Source organism: Balaenoptera borealis (assembly GCF_965194805.1).
Source record: "Balaenoptera borealis genome assembly, chromosome: 4".
NCBI classification, from domain to species: Eukaryota; Metazoa; Chordata; class Mammalia; order Artiodactyla; family Balaenopteridae; genus Balaenoptera; species Balaenoptera borealis.
The window spans coordinates 79,416,013-79,438,097 of NC_138861.1; the positions used below are offsets into that span (position 1 = coordinate 79,416,013).

The 22,085-nt window shown below is 36.2% G+C and overlaps 1 protein-coding gene and 1 long non-coding RNA gene across 8 annotated transcripts in view; one reads left to right on the top strand and one right to left on the bottom strand.

Moving 5' to 3' along the window:
• Positions 1-15,829, top strand: part of NFXL1 (nuclear transcription factor, X-box binding like 1) — a 57,048-nt gene extending 41,219 nt beyond the window's left edge. For all 7 annotated transcript variants that reach the window (XM_082390500.1, XM_082390503.1, XM_082390502.1 and 4 more), the window contains exons 19-23: positions 1,752-1,821; positions 8,143-8,247; positions 11,249-11,335; positions 12,162-12,215; positions 14,246-15,829. In XM_082390500.1, the coding sequence (XP_082246626.1) occupies positions 1,752-1,821; positions 8,143-8,247; positions 11,249-11,335; positions 12,162-12,215; positions 14,246-14,419 (490 nt within the window). In that variant the 3' untranslated portion in view covers positions 14,420-15,829. The remainder of the gene's footprint in view (positions 1-1,751; positions 1,822-8,142; positions 8,248-11,248; positions 11,336-12,161; positions 12,216-14,245) is intronic.
• Positions 15,631-21,405, bottom strand: LOC309628121. The gene is made up of 2 exons (XR_014244182.1): positions 21,325-21,405; positions 15,631-18,730 (listed from the first exon to the last, which is right to left on the bottom strand). It is a non-coding gene; the product is annotated as an uncharacterized lncRNA (long non-coding RNA).
• Between the last annotated feature and the right edge of the window lie 680 nt (positions 21,406-22,085).

Genomic DNA, 22,085 nt, shown 5'->3' on the forward strand with positions numbered 1-22,085 from the left:
CAAAGGGCACCTTCCCTTTTTACTGTCTTGTTCCACAGAGTGTTGCCTTTCCAGTATTGGCTCCTTGATTCTTGCGCAGTTTTTAAAGTCTCTTCTCTTTAGTTGGTGCTCTGATCCACCAAGACTTTTTCAGTATTTTTACATTTATGGTGGACTTTGTCTTTCTGGTGTGATGTGAGCTCAGTGCCCCTCTTCTCTTTTCTGCTTAGTTTTTCCAGAACTCTACCAAGCTCTCTGAAAAGACTTGCTATGGGAGCTTGAGAAATAGCTCTGCTAGGAATTGGTGTTTATTTTTCTACTTACAGGTAATTTGAAGTTTGTAGAAATTTCTGTCTTCTGGCTTTGCTGAGGTCATGGGATTTGAGTGATTTTGTTTGTTATTAATGAACTGAATGATTTTGGGAGGAAATGTGTGGATATATTTGGATTGAGGTGGTTTCCATTACCATAGCTATCCAGAGTTGCTTCTTCCGTTTCTTGAATGCATGTTTAAAGTATATGTTTTTATATAGAATTCTTCAGTCTCAGTATTTGTTCTGATAATTTCATTTACTTTCAGTTCAGTGAATAATTTCATAAGTCATCTTTTCCTTTTGGTCCTTTTCTGCTTCATGTAATTTCTTCTATAGAAATTAGATATAAAAGATGAAGGCCTTGAAAAGCTTGTTCCTAATGACAGAGTAACAGGAACAAAGTGATATTAGCTCTTAAGTTCAGAGGTGAGCACCTTACCTGTAAGGATGAAAATATACAACTTTAATAGAGCCAGAGTAAAAACTTTGTTATTATTACTTGCAACTTTGCCAGGAAAATTGCATGTGGTATCTTAGAGTACATTTATAGCTAATTGGATACAAATACTTAAGATAATAGTTTTGACATTAGTGAGGCTAAACTTATGGTATATTTTGGCAGTTATGTCTAGTGAAGGGAACAGGAAAAGAAAGAAGAAAGGAAAGGAGAAGGAAGGTAATGGGGAAGAGTAAAGTGAGACACAGGTGATGGGCATTTGCAGCATTGTCACTGTTTACTGACTCATGCAGTGTCTACTGTTCAGCTGTTTGTTAGGAAGTAGTTTTATTCATTGGTGTTTGTGACTTTTTCTGAATTATGCGCTGAAAACAGATATAAAAGCACAGATTGATCTAAAATGATCTGAATCAATTTCTAACATTAATAGATAGCTTAATCCAGAATCAACTGAAAAAAAGTTTTTCTAATAAGCTTACTGCACTTCCCACTGAATAGCCTAAACTCCTCAATTTGAAGTAACATTTTTTTCCCTGTTCTTTAGAAGTAAATCTGGGTGAGCATTTTCTCTCTCGGTCAATTTTTAAGTAACATATTGAACCATTAGTTTTAAATCTTTTATGTAAAAGCTTTACAAAGAATTATAATTATGAATAATGATTGATCTACAGGGAGAGATAACTAGCAGGAACTGTTAAAGAAAGGCCAGGCATAGGTGATATTTTGTGTGTGTTTTGTACTTCCTTTTTGCAGCAGTTGCCTTTTTTGGCATTTGATTTGTTGGTGGAAGATACAGGGCTAGAAGGTTTGAATTATCAAAACAGTTAAGTAATTTGAGGATGTTACAGATGAGATACAATTAAAATATTTCTTTAAAAAATGAAGTAAATAAGTAAGATAATTTTATGGATATGTTTGAAATTGAGTTATTTTTTAGAAAAACCATACTATAAAATGGAGTTTTATTTGAATGTCATCAAAACTTCCTCTCATCTTTTTAGAAAAATAACCACAGCTGATGTAAATGAAAAGAACCTCCTCAGTTGTTGCAAAAATCAGTGTCCTAAAGAGGTAAGATTTAATAGAAACTTTTACATTGTATTTCTTAGGCATTGTTTCTCTTTTATTGTTTGGTCATCCTATTCCAGGTCTTCTCTGGACCCCTAGAAATGTGGGTACAGAAAGGAAAATGTGATTGATGTCTGTAGAAACGTATGGTTAGGGTAGAAGCACATCTCTATGAAATTTGGGGATATTAGGACCAGGAATGACTCTGAAGATTTTTTTAAGCAGTTTTAAAGATAGCTTATATACTTTATACAATAAATATTGACCTAATGTTTACCCACCTTAAAATATAAGTAGATCAAGAACCGTGTGGCTCATGGGCAGTTGGAGAGTAAAATCCACAGTAGAAAAAACAGATCGTGTGTGTGTGTGTGTGTGTGTGTGTGTGTGTGTGTGTAAACTGTAAAGCTCATTATTATCTTGAATTAATTAATATAAAGCATTCATATATAAAGTTTCACTTTTAGAGATTCTGATGCTTGTATATGCGTTGTATTCAAACTAATTTATCGAAAGTGGTTCAGAAAAATTGTTCAGAGTAAAAAGGTAAAAACTCACTGGTTGGTGATTTATCCCAGCAATGATTTGAGAAACTAAAGTAGTCTATCTCTCCTTGGCCAACTTAACAGTTAGGCTGTTCCTTTTCTGCTGTTGTCGGGGGTAGGGAAGTGACTGCTATTTGATTTGGGTGGACATTTATAAAGGAATTCTTTTGACTTATAGATGTACTAATAGCACCTCTTTTAATTCTTCGTCTTTATATACTTATCTAAGTGTTTCTCATCCTATTTAGAATTGGAAGAGATGGCAACGAAGTCTTAAATACAGTATTGTCTCTTTGATTAAATAAAAGCAAATCAATTCATGATATGCCTTTTTGTTTACAGTATTTCCTTTTAACTAAAACTTTGGACACTTTTTATGGATTACTGTTTAACAACTATTGGAAATTGAACCTGCGAATTTTAAAAGTTATGTAAGATTACAAAAAGGGAGACATTTCAAGCAATAAATGATTATTTTAATAATCCTGTCTTTGTTATATGAGTGAAACTAGAGGCATGGGATATTTCAAGTTTAATTTTCTGAATTCTTCAAATTCTAAGTTTTCCCTTGTTAAAATAAATTTTCTTCAGTCCAGATTAAAATTCCAGGTAATAAGTAGTTGAGAATGTTTTATTTTTAATCTGACACAGTAACTTGGTATGAGATTGCAGTTAGAAATAAAATTGAATTCAGGGATTGCTAATTTGCAATTTAGCATTGCCTTGGCTATGATTCGTTTGTGATCCTGTTACGACATTTGGTGGGACTGGAGATGAGTGGGCACTATTTATTTAAAAAATTTTTTCTCATGCTCATCATTTTTGGAATCTAGGCCATTCTGGAGCCCCTGGTATTGCTAGTGTCTCCTTGTACTTTCTTGAAAAATGTATTCTTAGGTTGGGAACAATCCAAATGGCTGTTACGGTTTAGAACAGTCTAGGGGTAGACAGGTGAGTATTACTGTGGTTAATAGAACTCATTCTAGTTTACGTTCTCTTGACATTGATAAGACTACAGCAGTGGTTTTCAAACTCTAGTGTGTATCAGAATCACTTCAAGGGCTTGTTAAAACAGCTTAATGGGCCCCACCCCAGAGTTTCTGATTTTGTGGGCCTGGAGTGGAGGCCCAGGAATTTGCATTTCTAACATGCTCTTATATAAGGGTGATACTATTGGTCTGGCACCACACTTTGAGAACCAGTAGGCTATGGTATCAAGTCATACACTGGATCAACCAAAAACTATGTCTTTTTGAATCTGCCATAGATATCTTAGACTCGGAGTTACGGTATGGGATTATGACAAATTCTGATCCATTGATAAATTCCTGTTTGCTTTTTCCTCCCCTTTCCATACTGTAGATTTCTTGTGGGCAGGAACTGTGTCATGTTTGTCTTTGTATCCAGTCTCTGGTTCCCTCGTTGTACATATTAGGTAGTTGGTACATGTATATTGAGTGTGAGTGTAAGTGTGAACTTTGGGAATGGCATACATATGTCCTTCCAGCTCCACTACTTCTTTGATGTACACTCTATGTGTCTATTGGACTGTTCAATTAGGTTTGAATTAAAGTAAAAGGAAATATAAAGATATTAAGAACTGTATCTTTATTTAAATTGTGCCCCACATATACAATTCTACTTTTAAAAATTATTTCTGAATTTGGTTTTATCATTCCTATGCAAGCTTTTCTGTTTTTTACTTGGGCAAATTGTTTAATGTCTCTGTATCTCAGATTGTTCATGTGTAAAATGGGGGCAATAGTAATACTCACTTTAGAGTGCTGAATATTAAGTGAGTTAATAACATGTAAAGGTCTTAGTATGTGGTAAGTGCTATAGATGTGCTGGCTATGGTGATTATGGTATGGGTATTTATCCACAAATAATATTGATTTTCAAGCTTTCCTTAAATATTTTTAAAGAGAGCTTTTAAATTTTTGAATTATTGGGATTAAAATGGAACATTTTGAACTAGACCGTGTTGCTTATTGGTAAGCCATTTGATATGACTTAACCAAAGTGCTGGCAGAATGATATTAAGGGCTGAGTAGAGTAGAAGAAAACCATCTCACTGTGAGTGGAAGGAGTAGGATATCTCATCTTTAAATGAATATCAAGGTTGAATGTTTTAGAAAAACTTCTATTTTTTGCTGTGAAATCTATAATGAAGATAGTCACTATATATTATACATTCTAATCAACTTTCTTTGGGACTACTTTTCTGCTCTTTCAGAATATAACCTTACTTTGTTATACAGCAGAAACTAACACACCATTGTAAAGCAATTATACTCTAATAAAGATGTTAAAAAAAAAAAAAGAGTATAACCTGGCTTTTGAGATAATACATACTTGCACATCTAACAGGGAAATGGTCATGTGATTTGATTTTTTTAAATAATGAAATTATTACATACTCAACAGTACACAGACACATGTATGTACAGTTTAACAAATGGTTAAAAAGTGAACACCATGTAACTCCACCTAGGTCAAAAAATTTAGCATTGCTGCATCTCAGAAGTCTACCAAAGTTCCTTTCTTAGTGTAGTTCCTGCCCTCTATTCTATGTTACCACCATCTGCCTTTTATAATAATTATTTCCTTGCGTTAATTTATAATTTTTACTGTAAATTAAAGTTTTTACTATGTGTATATCTGGAAGCAATATTGCTTGTTTGCCTAATTTTATATTTAAAGTTCAAAAGTATGAACTTCTGTGACTTGCTTTGTTTGCTCTACATTGTGCTTGTCATTTTTATTACGTGTGGCTGTAGTCCATTTACTCCATTGTGAATATACTGTAGTTTATTTACTTTACTGTAGGTAGATAGGTAGAGTTGTTATACTGCTACGAATGTTCTTGTTTGTACATTCTGGTATTATGTGTATAGATTTCTCTTTGTAGTGCAGTTGGTTGGTCATAGGGAATGTGTAATTTCAACTTAAAGTCATACTGCTTTCCAAAATAATTATATGTAACTAGTAAATTTTCCAATTTACCATTAGGATTTTATAGCTCCTTTTTGTTTCATATCCTTACCAATACTTGGTATTGTCAAAATTTTTAAATTTTTGCCAATCTTACGTCATCTCATGATTTTAGTTTACATTTCCATGATTACTCGTGAGTTTGAATACCTTTTCAGGACTAATGGTATTACTTTGCCTGTGGGACATATGTTGGATATGAGCACAGTACACTTCTGTATGAGTTTCAGTTCTCCTCCTTGCAATCTACAGAATAAGTTTGGCTAACTTATTGCAAAAAGAAGATCTATTTGGAGGATACTGGGGGACAGTTCACAGATTCTGAAGGAAATGCTGTACAGCCAAATTTTGGGAAGGGCAGTATCTAGGCAGTCCCAAGGGGCTTGGCAGCAGGAGCTCAGGGGTCTCTGTAGCGAGATGACTCTGTTCAAACCAGCACCTCTCCCTTTCAAGTTTTCACGTGGTCAGGAGAGAGAATCTGGCCCACCTGGGGTCCAGGGGCTCCCTTAACACAGGCAGCAACAAGCGGGGAACAGGGACGGGTAGCTTAGCTGTGGCCATGGCTCCTGGGGGAATTGTGGTGAATCAGGCAGCCATCCCAATTTATGTCTTCAGCTTCTACCAGCATTGGACGTGGAAGGCAAGGAGATTCATGGAATAATTGTCAAATGGGATGACAGGATCAAGTGAAGGATTTAGAGAAAAGAGATACATTTTGAAGGCAGAAGACCCAGCCAGAGAAAAGAGAGACTTTCAAGATGTTGGTGAAATTGTGAAGAGTGAGCATGAGATCTTTTAGGAGGAAGAAAGATAGAACATCTAGAATGATGGTTCTTAACCTTTCATAAGTCCCAGCACATTGAAGAGATAGAACACTGATGAGTAAGAGACCACACTGTAGCCACAATTCTATGTAATTTGAAAAAGATCTTTACTTATTGATTCTGATATGCTTCCCTATTCACTTTCCACTTCAGAATCACTGATTGGAAGTTAAAGTGGTTAGTTTTAGAGAAGATGACTGATGTAATTACCTCCCAGATTAAGGAAAGAACAAGAGGTTGTAGAGACATATTTTGAGGGGGAAAAAGGATAGATGGTGAGCTAATGCCAAACGTTTGTCTTGTTTATGAAGTCAGGCTAGAGGCACTGGCGGGAATGAAGGTGAGAGTGAAGTGAAGGATACTTGAAGCAACCACTCTGAGGCAGGTATTTGATAGTGAATAAATATTGAGCTTGTTAAGCAGTATTGAGGGCCTAGTATTAGATGCAGAGAAAAGCAAAACTGAAGTGGCCCAGGAATGTTCATTCTAGCAGCACTGCACTATGCTAGGATTAGTGAAAATGCAGTGTGAGTGATCCAAATTTAGTTTTGGTATGAATGTCTCAGCTAAAAACTAAAGAAAAAGAAACGTAATTGCATACTAGAGAGAGACTAAAGATGATGGAAAAGGATTCTGAATTTCTTAAAGTAGGTGGTAGAGTCAATAGTTTGAAGGATCAATCTGGTGAGTCATAAAGATTAGAATTCAGGATTCAGATGTTAATTGAGGTGTCCACTATTTTTAAGTATCTTTGTTAATGAATATGAGAGACACAAAGAAATATAAGACCATTGCCCTTAACTCACTTACAAGAATAACCTTTATTATGATAGCTAAATATATTAAGCACATTTTATCCTCACAACAGCTTTATAAAGTTCCATTACTCTTCCCAGTTTTACATGTGAAGCACAGAAAGAAAAGTCAGGTGGCTTACCCAAGGACCCATACCTAGTCAACAGAGAGTCTGGGATTCAGTTTTGGGCAGTCGAATTTTGAAATTTAACCACTAACCAATGGGTATCTTTTATTTACACTCCGGTTGGAGAGACAGAAATATATGAAGTGCTTAAAATTTTTTTTTTGAGTTCAAGATAATACAAGCAATGTCAAAACAGTTTAGAAATAGATTTCTTGTATTATTACTGTTATTGTTCAAATGTAGGCAAACTCATATCATGCTTTTATGATGATTTAAGCTATGTGTCAAATTTTGCATAAGATTTGAATAGAAAGAAGGAGAGAACGCTTTCATCTGAAAGCTTGACTGGGATCAGAGGATATAGTAAATAAAGTCAAGGAGCACATAGACATCAGGGCAATTACTGAATTGGTTTGGCTATCTGTTTAGTATGTTTTAATACATAGTTGCAAGCCTTTTAGAGTAAATGGCTAAGCAGTTGTTTCACAATGCAGTGGCTTCAGGACAGGGAAATTTTCTTTCTTTCTCACATAACAGTACAAGAGAAGGTGGATGTGTCACAGTGCTCCAGGGACTAGAGCAGGGATCCAGGGATAGATCCCTGGACCTAAGGATCCAGGGACCCAAGTTAGCAGGGCAGCTCTGCTCTCTTTGATTCATGGACCCCACTGTTGCTCTAGATATCCTCATTTCCAGCACATTGGGAGGGAAGAACATGGATGTGTGCTCTTGAGAAGCTTTAAGGCACAAAAGCACTTACGCTTACATTCTGTTGGCCAGAACTTAGTCACATGGCTCTAACTAGCCTCAAGAGTGATGTAAGATGTACTGTTAGAGTGGAACCAGGGAGAATATTGAGCATTTCTGGGAATTAAGGTAATTTATATCCAAAAGAAAAAAGTTGAAAAATCAGCCAATTATCCAGGATTTATTGACCCTATTGTAATGGACTTTTTCTTAAAATAGTTGCTGGGGAAAGGGGAGGTAGAGTATGACTAAAATATAAATATGTAATTGTTTTATTTTGGTTTTATTTTAGCTTCCTTGTGGTCATAGATGCAAAGAAATGTGCCATCCTGGTGAATGTCCCTTTAACTGCAACCAAAAGGTGAAACTTAGATGTCCTTGTAAAAGAATTAAAAAGGTAAATATTTTAAGTCATTGAAAATTCTTTTCTGTGTACATTTTTGTTGGTTTTGTTTTTTTGTGGGGGTTTTTTTTTGGCGGGGAGGGGGGAGTCTGTATTTTGGTAGTTCTTTGACTTTATTTTTTTGACTTTTAATTTTAAGGTCTTATTTCTTAGAATCTTTTTATTATTGGCATATCTATTTCTGCAAATGCTTATTTTAAAACTCAGCTTTGTTTGGCAATTTAGTTTTCTGCAATTTAATAGTAAAAGAGGATTATTTTATATTGGAACTGAGTTCAGTGCCCTTTTTTGGATAGAATCAGTGTGTTCTAGATTTGAGGTCTTTGCACAAGATGCACAATGTGAGTAATAAAGTAAGTTTCATGATTTAAGAAATGGTCTGGAATTAACCTTTGTTGCCTTATTTATGACATTTTTTTACCATCAGTATTATGTTGTGAACATATTGCCTTGAAAAGACCTCACATACACATAGCCTTATAAAATTATACAATAACATTCAAATTTGGAGAGAGTTAATTTTAAGATAAAATACTGGTAACGAAGGAGTAAAAGGGCAAAAGCTAATGATTGGAAAGCTCAGTGGAAGCAAACTACATACCATTTAGCAAAACTTAGGAAGGAAGAATCTCACTGAACTCTTAAGGTCAGTTCTTTTCCTTGACTTTCCTGTTGACACTGTTGACACCTTTCAAGATTTCTTCTTTCTTGACTTAGGATTTTCCCTTTCTCAGTTATAGTTGTAATGCCTTTTTTGCCTTCATATTCTTATAGTTGTTCCCTAAAGCTACTGTCCTTTCTCTTTCAGTTCACTCATTTATTCATCCATTCAGCAAATATTTATTGAAAATCTTCAGCTTTTATTGAGGACCTTTGCTTTTCATTTACTTTTATAGCTCCTACTATATAATTTCCTGGATTCAGGTAACTTCTGAATTTAAATTTATAGGCCTGAGCTTTTCTGGAGTTGGATCCCTAAGTGTTAGATATTTAAATGGACCACCTTTATATGAAAATCAGTACTCAGTCAAATCACTTTTAGTCTGAAATGTCTCTCAAGTTTTCTCTGAAATCTCATCTTACTTTCCGAGTGCAGTTTGCCACCCATTAGAACTCTGGCAGCAGATTATTCTTGGACTTTGAAAACAGCTTCGTAACAGATTTCCTTGCCTCTAATTGTAATACTTCCAATCTAAGTTCATCATGGTTCTTCATCACTTGGGAAAAAATATGCACTTTATAAGGAAGGTGTACGTATATAGGGACTTGGCATAAAGGGGGATCTATGATATTACCTTTGCCTGCTTGTCCAGTCTCATCCCCTGGCAGTCATCTTTGTGAATCCATTACTTAAGTGCCCTAACACATCTGCTATTTCCCCTTTAATCTGTGGCCATATATTTGTTTTTTTCCTTTACTGCTCTGCTTACTAGAATCCTGTTAATACTCAGGGCAAGCATTTCCTTATTTGGGAAGGTTTTCCTTCCTCTGCCTCCTTTGGGAAGACTTAGGTGCTCCTTCCTCTTGGCTTTCTTTGTACTTTGTGCTAGGTTCATGACTAAGAGCTTTGTGATTCCAGGGACGTGTGTAACCTTGTTTCCTCATCTGTAAAATAGTTTATACATAGGCTTATTGAAAGGAATAAAAGAGATAATGCTTATATAGCATTTAGCACAATGACTACTATGTTTAATAAATAGTAGCAGCTATTATTATTATTAGTTTAGCATTTACCATATTAATTTTCTCCTTGTTGTATCCCCCGTCCCTAATACAGTGCTTTTCATTTAACAGGTACTCTATAAGTACCTTTTGAATGAGAAAAGATATGATGATCCTTCTTCCAGGCTGATAGACTTCATGTCCACAAACATGCAGTATTTATTTTTGTCTCTAATGTTTGTCCATGTTATTTTTCCTTTGTCTGGACTGTCCTTGGATGACAAGACTGTGTTTGTCACCAACGTCAGCCAAAGTTCTGTGCTATAAAGTGATTCATTAAAGTATATGCACTTTGCTCAGCATTTGATGATCTCATTTCCTAACTCTGGTAGATTTGAACTAAAAAACTAGCATCTGAGGGTGTGGTGGGAAAGGAGCAACTGGTACAAATAGGTACGCTTAGAGCAAAAGTGACATCTGGCAGCAAGAAATACGGAACGAATAAAAGGCAGATAAAAGATCTACAAAAGCAAAGTCTAAGACTATTTAAAATAAGGACCACTTATTTTATTACAGAATAGTACACAAATTGATCATAGTATTGATGTCACCTCATCAATAAAAGAGTAGATTAGTTTTTTATTATTCCATTAAGGAGGCAGTGAAGTACAGATATAAGCTTTAGAATGGTTTTCATCTAAACATTTTTTAAAAAGATAAAATGGTTGAGAGAAAAATCTGTAGCTCTCCAGAACACTCTAGAACTGCACTGAGTTGGTAGCCACCAGCCACATACGGCTATTTAAATTACAATTTTAATGAGTCAGCATTAAATAATATATGACATTCAGTTCCTCGATTTCAGTAGCCATGCTTTGACTGCTCAGGAACCATGTGTGGTAAGTGCTACCCTTGTGAGTAGTGCACATTTAGAACATCTCCATCATTTCAGAAAGCTGTGTTGGATGGCACTACTCTAGTACTCTAGTACCTCCCTGGAAGCTTTAGAAGAATAACAAGAGACGATAAAGAAAAATGAAGAATAAAAATGAAATTGAAGCTGAGTTGGTAGTGGTGTTTAGTAAATGATTATTAAATGGATGGTTTTAATTTTATGGTATTCACTTTTTTTGCAGTTAAGAGATAGAGAATAATCACTGTTTGAACTAAGACATTTAATGCATGCAGCCATGTCATTATTAAATATTAACATGACTGTTAAATAATATGCATAATCTTAAGCTGCTAGAGAAATTTTGCTTTTTTATGGCATACAGTTACAACTTTGAGGGAAAATCTTTTAAAATCAAATTTTTAAAAACTTTATTTGTAGGAATTGCAGTGCAACAAAGTACGTGAAAATCAGATTTCCATAGAATGTGACATAACATGCAAGGAAATGAAGCGGAAAGCATCTGAGGTAATGTCAGGTTAAATGTCACTTTTAATGTGTTAGTGGCCTTTCCCTACTTAGTTTGTGCATTAATTTATGTGCTTATTATGAACAACTCAAAATCTCATCCTTTTTTGTTTTTGTGATAAAAGCCTAGTTTGTTGGCCTATTTTGAACCCTCAAGTGTGCTTTTTATGGTCTGGTATGTACTAGATTTTTCCATCCTCTGTACCAGTTAGTGTATATGCTCTGGAACATAGCTATTCATTTTAATGTTAGTGTAAGCCTCCTGAAAATTATGTTAAAATAATACAAAAATAAGGTTTTGGGGTTCTTTGCTGTTTGGGTTACTTCTAGCATCACTGTTTCTGTCCATCAGCCCAATCAAGGAGTAAGCTCTTGGTTTTGTTTGAAACTAAGGATTCCCTTCCAGAAAGGGCATTTTACGAAAATGGTCAATTTCAACTCTAGGCAAAGAGTGGTATTCAATAATTTATTATAGAGTCTTAGTATGGTAACTTAAGAGAAAAAAGTCCAGTTTTAAAACTATTTCAGTTTATAGTGTTGTAACTCTTTGAATTGTGATATATATCTTACAGTTGTAAAGCTGAAATGTTTATATAAGGTATAACAACCTACCTCCCCTTACCCCCTATCTGTTAGATAGTGCCTTGGTAACACTTCTCTGTTAGATATACCTTGGTATGTAACATTTACGTTTCTTTAAATAATTTTCAATTTAAAGCTCCCAGAAGTTGTTATGGGTTAGTGGAGCCTGGGAGGAAAGATGTTAAAATTCTATGTAAAATTTGATGATTACAATGTTAATTTACTTTTAAATATCTATAAACAGATAAAAGAAGCAGAAGCCAAAGCTGCTCTTGAAGAGGAAAAACGAAGACAACAGGTAACTAAACAAAAAATACACAAACTTCTGTCTCTTTGCATCATTGTTACTTTTTATGCAAATACAAGATATGTGGAAACATACAAATTAGGATCTGGTGAGCTCAGTTCTGGACTGAAAATACAGTTCTTGTAAAACAAAAATTAGCCATTCACTTACTTCAGTCCAGGTGTACTGAACCTCTGAAGAAGCACGGGACCTTGTATGTTCACAGATATTTTGTGTATTTCCAATTTACTTCCTTGCCAGTTTCGTCCATTCTCAAGAGGTAACTCCCCTTTTGGTTGAGGGGTGGGGGTCAGGGCATGGCCGCATCCATTTCAGGTCATCCTCTGGAGTGCATGTCTTCGCTCATCTAAAATTATTTGAGTTCTGTTTTACTGAGTTGTAGGTTATCTGTGACAAATAAGTGCTGTTTACTAACCAATACATTTGTTTTAATAATACATCCCCTTATTTACCCATTAGATACTTGAATGCAGGATTTTTATCTGTTCTTTGTTATTACCTAGATAACAAGTACATTCCTGATATCCCCTGTTTGCTCAAATACTATATTTATTGATCATACAGTCCAAAGAGTGTCTTAACTTTGTAATAGTGACATGTAATTTTTTGTCAGTTTGCATTTTGAGATGCTTTATACTTATCAAGCAGTGTATATTGTATGCAAACTGTTGCCTTTATGAATGAAGAAATTGAAATTTGCATGACTTGAGACAGGGCACTAAAAACAACTCATGTAGCAAGGGTGGGATAAAATGACCTCTGGTGTTTTATGGTTCTATAAAGTTGGTTTGCCTAATATCAAAAAATAAGTTATCAGAGCTAATACAGTAAGACATGGATCGACTAAAATCCTGGGAGATTAAATTATTAAGAACAGTTTAGGGTGTCCCTTCCTCCCCTTTTCATAAACAGTTGTGGATAGAAATCTTAAACATATTCTCTATTTACTCACCTTTTAAACAGAGTGTATAGAAAATAATTTAAACCATGCTTGATGACTGTGAGTCATCATTAAAGCATTAGTTATTTTACTGTGTCAGTAGTTCTCAAGTTTGACTGCTTTTAATGTATTTTGACCTTTTGCTGTATATCAACAACTACTTGAGAATATTCTGACATTTTGGTTCTTCGAAGAATGCCACTTTATATTAAGTATATGTTAGGTCTTCTTCTAGTGTGGTTTATGAGCAAAGTCATGGATATGTTAACTGAAATTTCTATTTCCTTTTAAATACACATGTACAGAATCTTGCATGAATATTACATATATATTTTAGTTAATAAGTATCCGGTTTTAGTTAATAACAGTGCACTATAGTGTATCGTGTTATATTATCATGCATTAAAGTTTAATAAGTGAGTTCTTAACAGTAGACTGAAAATCTCTACTTTATAATGAGTGTCATCTAGTTATCCTTTTTTAGAACGAGTTTTTATATAATTCTACTTTCTAAAAGAGTCATTTTGATTTAAAGCATGAAGCATTTTTCCCCTGAAGAATTTTTACTCTGTGTTTTTAAATGTATTTGACAGAGAGGAATCAATTTCCGGCAGCTTTTTTCTCTTCACTCACTTGAATTTCTTCCATACAAGCCAGTAATGTTTATTACCAGCATTGTGTAAAACTAGAATTATCGGTGTCTTTATTCTAATGGGTCATCTGTTAGCACTTACTAGAAGCTCTATATTCTAGAGCCCCATTAATTATAGGTTAATGGTGTTGATGTATAAAACTAATGTCTATATTTTAAATCAGATGTTTCTGTATTTAGTATCAAAGGCAGGCCTTCAATCTGAAATAATCTCTTTCACTACTCCCTAGTTCCCTTTCTGCTTACCTAAGTTCTGAATTTGTTGAATACAATCAGTAGTGGAGAGATGTTTTTTTAAAAAATCAAATCAATATGTTTATTATATACCATTACTATTAAAACATTTCCCAAATTTATTTTTATCTAAGTGGAAAATTTTAAATCACTGTGTGTATTGAATTTAATAAAAGTGATACTGTTTTGATTTAGGCCGAACTGGAGGCTTTTGAAAACAGGCTGAAGGGTCGTCGGAAGAAGAACAGGAAGAGAGATGAAGTGGCAGTTGAGCTAACGCTGTGGCAAAAATATAAATATTATCTCTTTCCAGTGTGTGCAGTTGTGGTTTTAGTGTTTGCATGGTACATAGCCCATGGTGTGGATTAAAAAATGTTTGATCTCTTAATATACCTCAGATTAGATTTCGATAAGTTGTTAAATTTGGAATATTAGAAAGTGAATGTTGTAGAACATGATATATATTCATATTCATCTCTCTATTCTCTTCCAGCGGTTGTTAGAAGGACAGAATGTTAAGCTTTATCTTAATTAGCATACTAGAAGTAGCAATAGTAAAAGCATGACTGAAATTGTAAAATATTTCATTAGGCATAGCCAGTGGCAGGGTAACATGTTAGTTGTTCATTGTGCTTCCTTGTATTAACATAACTGTTTCATTTACTATTTAGAGCCATCTTTTTTTTTTTTGGCAAAATTAAGATGAGACTGAGCCGTATGTGTAGTAAGAGGAATATTTCACAGTGTTTTGGTTACTTATTAAAAGGTACTTTTCCTGATCATGTAACTTTGTACTTTTAAAAATATATATATTCTCTAAAAGACCTCATAAATTATAACATGAAGCTATATAATTAGACTTAAGAAATTAGTTTATTAGTGAGGAATTTTTATCAGTTATTGAAGTAAAATTTTATGTAGTATGTCACTCAGAGGAAAATATAATTGTTTTCAAAAAATGCCAGGCTAGATTCCTCACGTGTGGCTATGTCTTGTATAAGAAACTTTTAACTGAAGTTGACATGTTTTGTAAAACTTGTATGTGTTTTTTCAAAGTAATAATAATAAAAAGTAATAATAAAAGAAAAACTAATATTTATGAGCAATATATGCTGAGCACAGGCTTATGAGCTTTATGTACTTTATTCTCATTTCTTCTTACCACAATCGTATAAGTAGATTTTTTTCAGCTGGAAATAATAAGTTCTTATGAAAACAAGCTGATAGAGAAATATCAGTAAGCCAAATCTGTTTGAATTGTAAGTCATTTTAAATGGTTTTGCTATTTAATTTTTGTATAATTAATGTTTTCATTAAAATTTTTCATACCAAATTTTTAATCTAGAATATTTACTATTTAAAATATTCAGGAACCTATAATTTTATCACGATATACAACTCTAATGCTTGATGTAAAACATAGTAATTGATAGGTACTAAAAAGTGGTAGAAGTGGTAAAAGTACAAAGAAGGATTTTTAAATTTTGCTTTCTTTAACTCAATTTATTTGATGTTATATTCCTTAATCAAGTATTGCTGGTATCTAAAGTGGAAGGGCAGTCATTCCTTTCTTTATGGTATTTTTGTTTTAATTTTAGATTTCTTTTTTACCTTTCCCAATGTTAGAGTTACTGGGTTGGTGTTTCAGAAGCTGTAAACTAGAGCTGTTACACTCAAGTCATTACCTTACTGTACTCTAAAATGAATGTTAGGTGTCCACGTGGGAAGCTCTTTTCATGTATTTCAAAATCTTGGCCTAATAAACAAACCTGAAGCCTAGTTCATGCCTCTTTGTTGGGCTTGTGTTCTTGCTAAGTTTTCTTTCTGATTTGTGCGGAAGAATCTAGTGAGCAGAAGAGGGAGATTGAGTGAATGATAAATGAAGCAGTTTGCTGTTTTTTATTTGCTTGGCTAGTAGCTCAGAGCTTAATTAATTAACCCAACGTTGCCCAACTATTCATTTATTCAATCAACGTATGCCTTTACTGCGTGCCAGGAACCTTCTAGGTACTGGAGATAATGGTGATCCTTTCAGGGACCTGCTAAGGAGTGGAAGAGAGGGGGCAGGAAATAGATACACAATAAAATGAACATGATTTCACGTATGATAAGCGGTGTTAAAAAATGAGGGAAATGTTACAGAAAGTGATGAAAGAGGGGGGTGAAAAGGCACTGGCTAGTTTAGATTGGGAAGGTCCCTCTGAGATGGGGACATTTGAAGATCTGAGGGAAAAGTCTATGAGGGAGAGAAATCAGCGAGGAGTACAAAGTCACTAAGTCGGGAGGTGTTTGGCAGAGCTGAGGAACAGACAGAAGGGCTGGTGTGGCTGGAGCTTAGTGAGCGACGGGGAGAGAGCGCCCAGGGCCGGTTCACAGCGTGCTTGATAAGACCATGCTGTGGAACTGGGGTTTATTTCTAGTTGCAGTGGGCAGCACTGGAAAGTTTTAAGTGGGGAATAGTTGTCGGTCATTGTTCTTTTAAGATAACTGTCTTCTGGCTGCTGTGTGGAGAGAAGGCTCTAAGGAATCCAGGGTAAAAGCAGGGAGGGAGATGAGCGGGAGGCAGCCCAGGGTGGAGGTGCTGGTGGTGCTTCGACTCAGTGATTCGGGCCTGCAGTTCCCTCGGTTCCCCACTGCCCTGAAGGAGTGGCCTGAGGACACTGCGGAAACTGCTGCACAATGAGTGGAGTGGGGAGGAAATAAGTCATTTCTTTAAGGTCAAATTGAAATGAAATTTTGTTTAAATACTTAACGTTAATTTGTTCTGAGGGAAATAAAGCGGTACATGTTGACCTTTTTGCTTCAATCTAAGCCAATTAGAGAAGGAATGGAAGAGTTACCAAATAGCCACTCACAATGACATAGACAAAAATGTGAATGTGATGGCCTTATTTTACTGTTTACTGTGTGTCATTATAAAAGTTTATTAGCTTACTGTTTGAGATTTGTGGAATATTTATATTGAAATCTTTTAGTATTTTTCAGTTTAAACACTTTTAGGGATTGACCAACATCTAAGTGCTTGTATTTCAATTAACTTCACTATTCAAGTCTAAATTAAAATCAAATAAATTGGTGTAATCTTTGCTGAAATTGCCAAAGGAACTTTACTGAAGCAAAACATTGAAAATGTTTGCTTTTTGCAAAGAAAACTGATGCTTGAACTTCATGGCTATGAATGTTAAAATTTTTAGAAAGAGGTAAGTATTTGTGTTAGTGTTTATAGATGACCTATAAAAAATTTGGGCTCTTCGTGTATTTCAGATGACCCAGGGGACTCCTCCGGCAGCTAGGTTTGTCCATCCCTGGGTACTGGGAAGTGAGACAGAAGTCTGAGCTCTGGAGCTAGAGCTGATGTAAGGTAGCTATATCTCTTTGGTCTGTGGAAGCTGCCTCTTTATTCAGTGACAGTGATTAGACCACTGTCTAAGCCTTAGACCTTAGGGTCTACCTCTGAGGTTAGCAAGCTTCATAGAAGGAGGGAAAAGCAGAGTACTGGTTACTACCTCCTAGAAGAGAGGTGAATTTGGCAGGAGTGAGAGGAGCTGGGAACCCCTCTGCTTTCCAGAAACTCTTAAGGGTGTCCATTCTGGGAAACCCTTTTCATGTGTTTCAGAACCTTGGTCTGTTGAGCAAGTTTAGGTCTGTTGTTTGCTGATCTGCTGTTCTTGCTAAGTTTTATTTCCAGTTAACGCAAGGGCATGTATTTCAGTGGTGCTGTGAAGAATTACCCATATGCAGCCTAAAATTCCACAATCCAGATTCATTCGAGTTAAAAACGCCTCTAGGGAGACATTCCCTAATAACCACCCTCATCTGGTGTTCTCTATCTTCATACAATATTTTTTCCTCATAGCGCTACATAGGACCTAACACTGTATTCTATATTTGTTTATTGTCTGTCTCCTTCACCAGAAGGAAAGCTCCATAAGGGCAGGGGTGCAGTTTTGTTTACTGCTGTAACTCCAGAGTGGGGAACCACACTGAGCCACATAGCAGATGCTGGTATTAGTTTCCTTGGGCTGCCATGACAAATTATCACAAAGAAAGTGGCTTGAAGCAAATTTATTCTTTCACAGTTCAGGAGGCCAGATGTCCAAAATCATAGTGTCAGCAGGGTTGATTCCTTCTGGAGACTCAGAGAAGGAAGCCGTTCCATGCCTCTCTCTTAGCTTCTGGTTTTGGGCGTCAATCCTTGGCGTTTCTTGGTTCATAGATACGTCACTCCAGTGTTACCTCCATTTCCACTTGGCTGCCTTCTCCATGTCTGTGTGTGTCCTTTTCTGTCTCTTAGGAGAACACCCTCCGTAGTTAAGGCCCACCCTACTCCAGTATAATCTCATTTTACCTAATTACACCTGCAAAGACCCTCTTTCCAAATAAGGAAAGTTACATATTTAGTTTCGGTTGGACATTAATTTTGGGGAGGGACACAATTCAACCCACTGCAGTGCTCAATAAATATTTGATGGATGAATGACTGAATTCACAGTGTCATTCTAGGCCGTAAACTTTTGGGGCATTTTCCATTACTGTCTTAATAATTGTACTACAGGAGGTAGGGGTTAAGAGGTCAGTCTAGTTCCAGGTTGCTTGGGCTCCAGTTCTGGTTCTGCCCTTTTCTAGTTGTGAGATCTTGGGCAATCATTTAACTTTTGTAAGACGCACTTTCCTCCTCATCTGTAAAATAGAAACAAGGAGAAATAATAGTGTTCAGTAAGTGTTAGCTATTATAATGTGTCTACAACTATTTTAAAGCACTTTTTGTATTTACTTAACCCCCGTGACAGCCTATGCAGCGGGGCTATTATTATTCTCATTTTACAACAAAGGAAACTAGGTTTGTTTCAAGAATTAAAAACTGAAAAAATATACATGTCACTTTGTGAAGTGCCTGGCACATAGTGCTTAGAAATTCTTAGCTATAATAATACAGATAAATGTGACTTAACATCATAACTTCTCTTACAAATTGATTCACAGGTCAGAAAAACAAGTTGTAAACTGAGCCACCTTAGTTTTTGCTCACGTGGTCATTGTCATTGAGGGGGTAATATCCCTAGGAAGACTAGGCCGGATGTGGGCAGTCAAATGGCAGCCCTGGAGGTGGGGGGGAACCAGCACTAGGTGTGTGAGGGTGCTAGAAATAAAATTCCTTTGAAACTTTTTGTGGGCCGGTTCTTATTACCTTCTCCCAGTGACTAGTATATTAGAGTAAGAGATTGATGTCCCAGAAATATTATATACAGCAAACAGAATGTGTACACGGCCTACTTTTATCATATACAGAATGTTTCAGTGTGCTGGAATATATTACTTCAGATATGGGCATGTTGTTTTCCCTTCTTAGTTTAAGTAAACTCTCCTTCCCTGCAATAGGTAAATGTCCAATTCGCCTGTTTCTTGCTCTGTTCTTTAATATATTTTTTATTTTAAAGGCTTTGCATCTTTAGATCTCAGCTAAAAATATCACATTCTGACTCTGAAATATAGTCTTATATTACTTGCAAGTATTTTTCCATAGTTTACATATTTGTGTTTGTTTAATGTATTTATTTATTTTTAAATTATTTATTTAGTCTGCACCGTGTCTTTGTTGCAGCATGCAGATCTCTTAGTTAGGGCATGCATGTGGGATCTAGTTCCCTGACTAGGGTTTGAACCCGGGCCCCCTGCATTGGGAGCGAGGAGTCTTACCCACTGGGCCACCAGGGAAGTCCCAGTTTAATGTATTTATTATGCCAGGAAGTTCTGTGAGGGCAGGAACTCAATTTTGTTCATCTGGCAGCTAATAAATCCTAAATGAGTGTTAAGCCGTGGGATAGAATATCTATTTTAGCCACTGCTTTCCTCTTCTTATCCTGGGATGCTGGCTGCTTCTCTAAGGTAGCTCTTTCTTTTTCTCAAATTGCCTTTATTTGTAGTACTAAGCACTAAAATTGGTCTGTACATGAAATGTGACTAAAGTTTAATCTGTAAAATCACCCTTTCCAGAAGTATACTCACTACCTTTAAGTTAATTTTCCCATAAATCTCATTAAGGTTTATGTTTTTTCTTTTAAACCATCTAATTAGATATATGTTTGAAATACTGGACAATAAAAATTTCAAAAGGCCATAAATGTATCTTTTTGTAAAATGAAATGTAAGAAACTAGATGATGGTTGTCACTTTAAGTTGAAAAGCAAATGTGGCAAATTTTTTTAAAAGGAATAATTCAAATAGGTCATTGAAGATTACTGTGAGCCCTCTGCATATTCAAATTAGTTCACATATGTTATGAGATTTCTAACATTTGTTATGATTCCTTACATTATAGAAGTTTGTTACAAAGAATATAAAAATAGCTGTTTGCCCTCATGCAAAGACTGCCTCAAATATTTACTCTGATGCCATTGGTGCCTAGAACTGGTTGGGTTTTCTTGCTAAAAGGAAGTTTAGGAATGCTGTTTTACCAGTGCAATCAGCTTTAGCTCTCTGAAGAACAGTACTGTATAGTAGTGAAAGAGAGAAGACTTATTTACCCTAGCTATCTCAAATTCACTGATTTAGCTACTTAAATTTCACAGTTCCTTTAACGCCTCCACTAGAGGGCAGAAAGTGGAAGAGAAAGGAGGTGAATAGCAGTTCATACTTGGCTTCAGAATGCCTGTAGAAACCTTGAGGATTGAATCCAACCCTTGTTTTACAGACTGCGTTAACTGGCCCAGAAAGACTAGGGGATTTGCTCAAGGTAGAGCTGGCAGACAAATCGCCTAGGCTCTTGATTTTCAGACTGGTGTCCCTGTGGTGATGACAATGACGTGTGATGAGGCAGTATCTTAGAAGAACACAGTCCTGAAATTACATCTCTGCAGAATCCCAGCTCAGCACTTGCTAGCTGTGTAAACTTAAAACTTAGGCTGGTTACTTCAACTCCCTATTTCAACTATTGTACCATGCATTTGCAATATTTTCTACTTTCTCACTTCACTTCAGAAACAAAAATACCGATTTCCCCCCCAATTTTACAAGTTATAACCCCCCTCCCCCAGCTATAATATTCAAGGAACAAGTGCTTGATACATATTTTGTTGACTATGCATAGCCTCTGCCAGAATAATGGAGATGGATTTATTCAGTAACCTCATGAGTGATTTTTGAAATTTTCCTTAGATCTTGACTAAAGTCGGATTAAAAAATATATATTTCTAAGAGAAACTCAAGTGTAGTCATTTTCTGCCAAACATATGACAATTTGGGCTTCAAATGGTAGTCTCTACCATGGTAAATACCTGCAGTGCCTCCTTGACGCTGCCTGAGGAAGAGGGGCTGCTGGTGAGTGACAGAAAGGCACAGAGCTGTTGGCCCCTAGGATTCAGCCTGTGATTGCTCTCCGCAGGAAACCGCTGCTAGGTTTGTGGAAGCAGGCTCAGGTTCACTCCCGGGTCCCTGCAGCCTCAGCAAAGTCTCAGGCACTCTTGCAAAGCAGTTCCTTCCCTAAACAGAGAAGCTAGTTTCCATTTGCCTAAAGCAAATAATGCTCGCCCTAGAAACGTAAATCTGTGTTGAGATAACAAACTTGCCCTTTAATTGCCAGTGCCTGCAGTTATTCTGATTTTTACTTGGCTATGCTCTGGCCAAAAGAGAATGGTCTAGGATGTGATGAGATTTGGGAGAGCCGAGAGGTTACTCCTTTGCTCCCAATTACTCGGTCTCCCACAGCCCAAATGCTCAGGTCTCGTCCTCTTCGTGCTGCCGTCGCGGGGCGTATGTTTGGGGGTGGGCATGGGTGGGGGGACCCGCAGTCCGCTTGGCTTCCCCTCTGCCCCTGAAGAATAACTTCTTTGAATACAAAGAGGTGGGGTTGTAGAGGATCTGTCATTAAGGGTTCTTATGGGTGGGACCCAGAGATGGGAGTGAAGGGAGGTGGGATCTGTCGAGCAGACAAAATGTGGAGCCCCTGTCCCTTGAAGTTCAACTTGTCTCTTCCTGAGCGAGGAGCAAGGCATCCGTAGTGCCTCTCCCAGGGGCACGCAGAGGAGAGAAAAGCGAC